The 7,198-nt window shown below is 41.8% G+C and overlaps 2 protein-coding genes across 2 annotated transcripts; one reads left to right on the forward strand and one right to left on the reverse strand.

Moving 5' to 3' along the window:
• Nucleotides 1-765: 765 nt before the first annotated feature.
• On the forward strand, nt 766-2,054 carry LOC309510148 (uncharacterized protein; the record flags this gene model as incomplete). Its single annotated transcript, XM_082191214.1, has 2 exons — nt 766-1,336; nt 1,651-2,054. The coding sequence occupies exons 1-2, from the start codon at nt 859-861 to the stop codon at nt 2,052-2,054; spliced, it is 882 nt and encodes a 293-aa protein (XP_082047340.1). The 5' UTR covers nt 766-858.
• Nucleotides 2,055-2,760: 706 nt separating this feature from the next.
• Nucleotides 2,761-4,039, reverse strand: LOC309510149 (uncharacterized protein; the record flags this gene model as incomplete). The annotated part of the gene is made up of 3 exons (XM_082191215.1): nt 2,761-3,253; nt 3,400-3,514; nt 3,606-4,039. 3 exons carry the CDS (start codon nt 4,037-4,039, stop codon nt 2,837-2,839), a joined length of 966 nt encoding a protein of 321 aa, XP_082047341.1. The 3' UTR covers nt 2,761-2,836.
• Between the last annotated feature and the right edge of the window lie 3,159 nt (nt 4,040-7,198).

The raw sequence follows: 7,198 nt of genomic DNA on the forward strand, positions 1-7,198 counted from the left end.
GAGGGATGTCTTGGATGAGGTGCAGGCATCAAATAGGGATATGTCCCAAAATGATGCTGAACCAATATCACAGGATGTTGACAGTGATCCGGATAGTGAGTGTTCAGACTTAATCACTGATGAATTGGATGAATTCAATTCTCAGGAAAGTACTGTTGGGCGATTAAAGAGGATCTGGTATTATAGTTTGGAACAGCTGGATGAATTCTTGAATGCTACAAAAAAACAGAGAAAACCAAAGATTGAAACGTATTTTCCTGATTTGAAGCTTTTTATTGATTCCTCTGCTATGGCTATGAAGAAAGCAACACTTGAGGAATTAGATCAGCCTAAGCGTTATCGTTTAAAAAAGTTTGTAAGTGCTGTCAGAAAAAGAGTAAAGAAAAGTCCTTAAAGAGGTAGCCTATTATGTATTGGAAATTACATCTATATTGGCATTTATTCATTTTATCTTTTTTCATCCTGATGGTATCCTTTAATATCGGATCCTTAAATATAAATGGATGTAGGGATGTACGAAAGAGAGTGACTTTATTTAAGTATTTACAACTTAAAAAAGAGCCCCTTTCACACAGCACTTTGAACCCGGCAAATTGCCGGCAAATTGCCGGAGCGCCTTCTGTGTGAACGCAAACTCGACCCGGGATTTAAGCCGGGATCGATGCCGGGTCGGGACCTAGTAACATTGCCGTGTTCAGACCCGGAACGCGCGCTGTGTGAACAAAAGCCAGGACAAATGCCGTAAGGGGTGTGTCGTAGTGACGATGCACGAGCCTTCGCAATGACGTAGTTATCGTGCGACTCTGTTACTCTAGAAGAAAGTTTGTGTTTGTCATCGATACAAGAAAGAACGAAAAAATGTCTGCAAACTGGACTGAAGCAGAGACCCGAGAGCTCCTTGCAATCCGCGCCGAAGCTGAGATCGTTCGCCAGCTTTGTGGAACGGTACGTGATGCGTTAGTGTACGACCGAATCCGGAAAAAAATGATCGAGCGTGGTTTCTCGAGATCGAAAGCGCAGATCATAAGTAAACTTAAGGCGCTGCGTAAAAAATTCCACCAAGTTCACGACTACAATGGAAAGAGCGGTAGCGGAAGATTAGACTGGCCTTTCTACGACCTGTGCTACGGCATATGGGGAACGAGCCACTCGGCAAACCCAGTGGCACTACTGGGGAGTATGGACTCGTCTTTTCCTTCGTGTACAAATGACGAAGAGGAGTTATCACCAGAACCGTCTTGTTCCTCCGCATTTTCCTCTTCTTCTGCTTCTCCCTTGCCCTCAGTTGCCTCCAGTCCGGAGACCATTGAAGAAAACCCTAGAGAAATTTGTTCAGGTGAGCTATATAACCATTAACTATATTGTTGGGGACATTCTAAAACAATGAACGTGAAAAAAGCCAGAATCGCACTGAAATCTAACGTGCAAAACGTCATATTAAGTATATTCTTCCCTGTATATAGTATACAGTATTAATAAATAAGCTTTATAGTAAATTTGGCCCTCTAATATCACTGTGTTCATGCATCAAGCCAAGTTTAAGTGTTTTAAAATGTCCCCATGGTTGTAGTCTTTAGTTTGTGTTTTGTCTGCCATACATCACATGTGTATTCCTGGGTAATAATACAACTTTTGGGTTTGTCTTTTCAGAATCGCCTCAACCACCTCCAGCTAAAAAGGCCAGAAAGCCCCTTTCAAGGACTCAAACAATTATGAAAGAGGTGAAGGACCTATTTTTTGAAATGGACAGAGACTTTGAGGAGAGGGAGCGTGTTCGCTTGGCAGAGCAGAGGGAATACGAGGAGCGACTGAGGAGAGAGGCGAGTCTGGCAAGGGAAGATGAACTGGCAAGGCAGATGTCGATGCTGCGCGAGCTACAAGAGACCCAAAACCGTTTTTTGTGTGAACTCCTACGCCACATGCCAGCTCCGGCACCCACACATTATTATGTGCCTCCACGTCATACCCGGTTCAATATCCCAAGCACATCAGAAGAAACGGAAAACAGCACATTCACGCCGTTGTCATCCTCTTCGTTTCTACAGCTGGATTAGGAATAGTATATAGTCATAGTATATTTTAATGCTGCGCGAGCTACAAGAGACCCAAAACTGTTTTTTGGGTGAACTCCTACGCCACATGCCAGCTCTGGCACCCACACATTATTATGTGCCTCCACGTCATACCCGGTTCAATATCCCAAGCACATCAGAAGAAACGGAAAACAGCACATTCACGCCGTTGTCATCCTCTTCGTTTCTACAGCTGGATTAGGAATAGTGTATATAGTACTGTATATTTCAAAGAGTTTTAAAATATTTTTTTCTTTAAGTGTTTTCATTTGTGCTCTAATTTATATTTGCAATCTAGATTAAACACTTTGTATTGTTTCATATAATGTATATGTTTTATTTGCATATAAAAGTTTGTGTTCAACATATTGGTGTGTGCTTCATTATTGCTTTTTCAAAATAACTGTGTACAGTGCCATATTAATACATCAATTACATTTAAAATACGTAATGTATTTAAAAAAAGATAAATATTAAATAGATTTCATTTAATTGAAATACAAACTACTGAAGTCACTTTTCTATATCTTAAAAAAACAAAAAATGCTGGGCTAACTCGGACAAGCTGCTAAATGATTAAATGTACATAAAATGTTTTTCAAATTATATTTCAAATAGTTTATTTATCATCTGTGACCACACTCCATTATTTCAGTTATGAAAAAAAGTGACTGACAAACTTATTGAATAGTTTTACAATAAATCATTTTTATTGAAAAACTTTGACATGGTGTGAAATGGTTGTGCAGGTAAAGTAACACGAGTCAAGACAAGAGAGTCATCATAGCCTCACGAATTCCTTGACAATTATGTCCTCCCACCCCCTGAAACATATCTTGATCAGGCTCTTGCAAATCATCTGTGATGTTCCAGTCAGGCAAATAAACTTCTTTGTTCAGCTCACAAATATTGTGCAGAACACAACAAACAGCAACAACATCAGACATCAGAGCAGTGTCAACATCGTTGCGCTTAAGCAAACACCTCCAACGACCTTTAAGGCGACCAAAGGCGTTCTCCACAACCATCCGTGCTGAGCTCAGTCGGTAGTTGAAGTGTCGTTGTTGAGGGGTCAGGGCATGGTGGTTTGTGAAACCCTTCATAAGCCAGTTCTTGAGGGGGTATGCCGCATCGCCGATTAAATGGACAGGAACCTCGACATCATTCACTGTCATTGAGTTCTGTTAAAAAATAAATGTAAAAATACATAAATCACAATGCAATTTTTTACAATGCAGCTGTTAATGTCATACATGGCTTAATACACTTGCATCTTGATATCAAAACATGACAAATAAAATGTGCCAGTAAAACAAATATTGCGTACCTCACGAGGAAACAGGTATCCACCCTGTTGCTCTGCCATTTTGAAAATGGGAGAGTTGGACAACACACGAGCGTCATGTGTGCGCCCAGGCCAGCCCACATATACATCTGTAAAGCTAATAAAGAGACATGGCATTAATATATGGACACATAAAAATTTATCAAATTTCTGTAATGAACACAATAGCTTAGGAACTACATTCTTACCAGAAATTGTGGTCCACAACAGCTTGAAGTACAATCGAATGCCATCCCTTACGATTGTAGTAAGCTGTAGCATCTTCTTGGGGAGCAATTATAGGGATGTGACTACCGTCTATGGCACCAGCACACAAAGGATACCCACGTTCAGCGAACCCATTTAAAGCCTTTTGAAGAGCTTCTCCTTTGGGCAAGGAGATGAAACGTTTCAAAAGCTTTGTCTTCAGTGTTGCAGTGACTTCGTGAACCAGTGTACAAACAGTGGATAGCCCCACACCAAAGAGACAACTGATTGTACGGTACTCGCCAGGGGTAGCATACCACCACAAAACAATAGCCAATCTACGGCGTGGTTCAAGGGGCTTTCTCCAGTTTGTAAGCTTGCGTCTCAGGCTTAGCTCAACAAGTTGCAGAACAAACTCAAACGTGTCCCATGACATCCGAAAGTGCTGCCGCCACTGATCTTCGTTGAAGTTTTCCAGGACATTTGACCAAAACACAGCCCCTTGAGGTCTTTGTACCATCCACAGTCTTCTCTTCGAAACACCCAGTTGCATGAGCCGTGTACAAAGAACTATAGTGCAGCAGATTAGTAAAAAAATCGTTCACTTTGGTATAGAAGCATGAAATTTGGCACAGATACTCTCTAAGGGCCACTATTTTGGAAAAAGGCGTTGGCCACTCAAAAATTCAATATGGCGGCCATTTTTCAAAATGGCCGCCATTGCTATTCAATGCTTATTATATCAATTATTCAAACAGTGATCCAAGCATAAAATTTTATACAAATACTCTCTAAAGGACATGTTAATAGAAAAAGATGCTTGTCCCTCAAAAATTCAAGATGGCCGCCATTTTTAAAGATGGCCACCGTTCCTGTCGAATATTAATTATTTCAAGTGTTCAAATGGTGATGCAAGCATAAAATTAGGCAGAAATAATCTTCAAGGAACACTCTTTTGGAAAAAGGTATGTGCCACTCAAAAATTCAGGATGGACACCATTTTCAAGATGGCCACCATTTCTGTCAAATAGTCATAATGTCTGCTTTGTCTGCCTCCTCTCCTTTGACCTGTCCAGCTTAGTTAAACTTGCCAGGGCTATAAAATCCCCACAGGCATAGGTCTCAGGTTCATTGGAGTACACAAGCCTCTCCACCACGGCAAGGTGTAGTCCACAGAGAGGAAGTGCCACTGTTAGAAAAAGGATACGCTGCTGGTACAGGTTGCACATACAGTGGGGAGAACAAGTATTTGATACACTGCTGATTTTGAAGGTTTTCCTACTTACAAAGCATGTAGAGGTCTGTAATTTTTATCATAGGTACACTGAAACTGTGAGAGACGGAATCTAAAACAAAAATCCAGAAAATCACATTGTATTTTTTTTAAATAATTAATTTGCATTTTATTGCATGACATAAGTATTTGATCACCTACCAACCAGTAAGAATTCCGGCTCTCACAGACCTGTTAGTTTTTCTTTAAGAAGCCCTCCTGTTCTCCACTCATTACCTGTATTAACTGCACCTGTTTGAACTTGTTACCTGTATAAAAGACACCTGTCCACACACTCAATCAAACAGACTCCAACCTCTCCACAATGGCCAAGACCAGAGAGCTGTGTAATGGGCTACAGGACAATAGGCAAGCAGCTTGGTGAGAAGGCAACAACTGTTGGCACAATTATTAGAAAATGGAAGTTCAAGATGACGGTCAATCTCCCTCGGTCTGGGGCACCATGCAAGATCTCACCTCGTGGGGCATCAATGATCATGAGGAAGGTGAGGGATCAGCCCAGAACTACACAGCAGGTCAATGACCTGAAGAGAGCTGGGACCACAGTCTCTAAGAAAACCATTAGTAACACACTACGCCATCATGGATTAAAATCCTACAGCGCACACAAGGTCCCCCTGCTCAAGCCAGTGCATGTCCAGGCCCATCTGAAGTTTGCCAATGACCATCTGGATGATCCAGAGGAGGAATGGGAGAAGGTCATGTGGTCTGATGAGACAAAAATAGAGCTTTTTGGTCTAAACTCCACTTGCCGTGTTTGGAGGAAGAAGGAGGATGAGTACAACCCCAAGAACACCATCCCAACCGTGAAGCATGGAGGTGGAAACATCATTCTTTGGGGATACTTTTCTGCAAAGGGAACAGGACGACTGCACCGTATTGAGGGGAGGATGGATGGGGCCATGTATCGCGAGATCTTGGCCAACAACCTCCTTCCCTCAGTAAGAGCATTGAAGATAGGTTGTGGCTGGGTCTTCCAGCATGACAACGACCTGAAACACACAGCCAAGGCAACTAAGGAGTGCCTCTGTAAGAAGCATCTCAAGGTCCTGGAGTGGCCTAGCCAGTCTCCAGACCTGAACCCAATAAAAAATCTTTGGAGGGAGCTGAAAGTCTGTATTGCCCAGCGACAGCCCCGAAACCTGAAGGATCTGGAGAAGGTCTGGAGGAGTGTGCCAAAATCCCTGCTGCAGCGTGTGCAAACCTGGTCAAGAACTACAGGAAACGAATGATCTCTGTAATTGCAAACAAAGGTTTCTGTACCAAATATTAAGTTCTGCTTTTCTGATGTATCAAATACTTATGTCTTGCAATAAAATGCAAATTAATTACTTAAATCATACAATGTGATTTTCTGGATTTTTGTTTTAGATTCCGTCACTCACAGTTGAAGAATACATATGATAAAAATTACAGACTTCTACATGCTTTGTAAGTGGGAAAACCTGCAAAATCAGCAGTGTATCAAATACTTGTTCTCCCCACTGTATCTGCGAGACGGAAGGCGGAAGGACCATCAGAATTGAGACTGGTTTCAACAATATAGGTGACCAGTTCAGAAAGAGCCATAGGAAAGATGGCTGGTTGAATCGTTTCACTCTGTGACTCTTTCTCAAGCCTTCTGAGGTTTCTCTCTGTTGTAAAGATGAATGAGACGCAAATGATGGTATTTCAGCTCCTGTGCAATGGCATCAGCACCACTTAGTTGAGACAATAATTTAGCATCATTCAGTGTTTGTGCACATTCATGTAGTCTGTCATTCAGTTGCAGTGTCATTACCTGACGTAGGTCAGATTCAGGAGATATGTTATCACAAAGAAAGCAAACCTGATCATCTAGACTTTTCTGCATCATGGTTCTGCGATGCTTTGTTTGGCCTTCATCTATCTCACTACATTGAGCATCGGATTGTTGCTTCTGGGCACGAAGTAACTTTGTGTTGTTGAACCGAAGTAGACAATTGTAGTGATACTTCGCTTGGTTCCTTCTCAAAGCTTCTATACCGCCACCTTCATCCAGTCGTTCCAGGTCCAGGGTCATTGGCATTTTGTTCATCTTGTGTAAGAGTGGAATGTTGGTGGCAATCATTTTATAGCCATCATGTTGAGAAACATGATGGGTAGGTGGTGATTGGAGGGGTTCCTTTGTGTCTGTCTGACAAAGACAACATTTCTTCCAATCAGTTGGCCTCTTGGCTGACATGGGATTTTCATTTGCCATTTTGGGGGTTTGTTGTCTGATTAAGGCCGAGGGGTTATCCTTTTACCACCTCAATCATAGACATAGTACACATTCAGGTA

The sequence above is a fragment of the Leuciscus leuciscus genome (assembly GCF_965113295.1).
Source record: "Leuciscus leuciscus genome assembly, contig: SUPER_11_unloc_3, whole genome shotgun sequence".
NCBI classification, from domain to species: domain Eukaryota; kingdom Metazoa; phylum Chordata; class Actinopteri; order Cypriniformes; family Leuciscidae; genus Leuciscus; species Leuciscus leuciscus.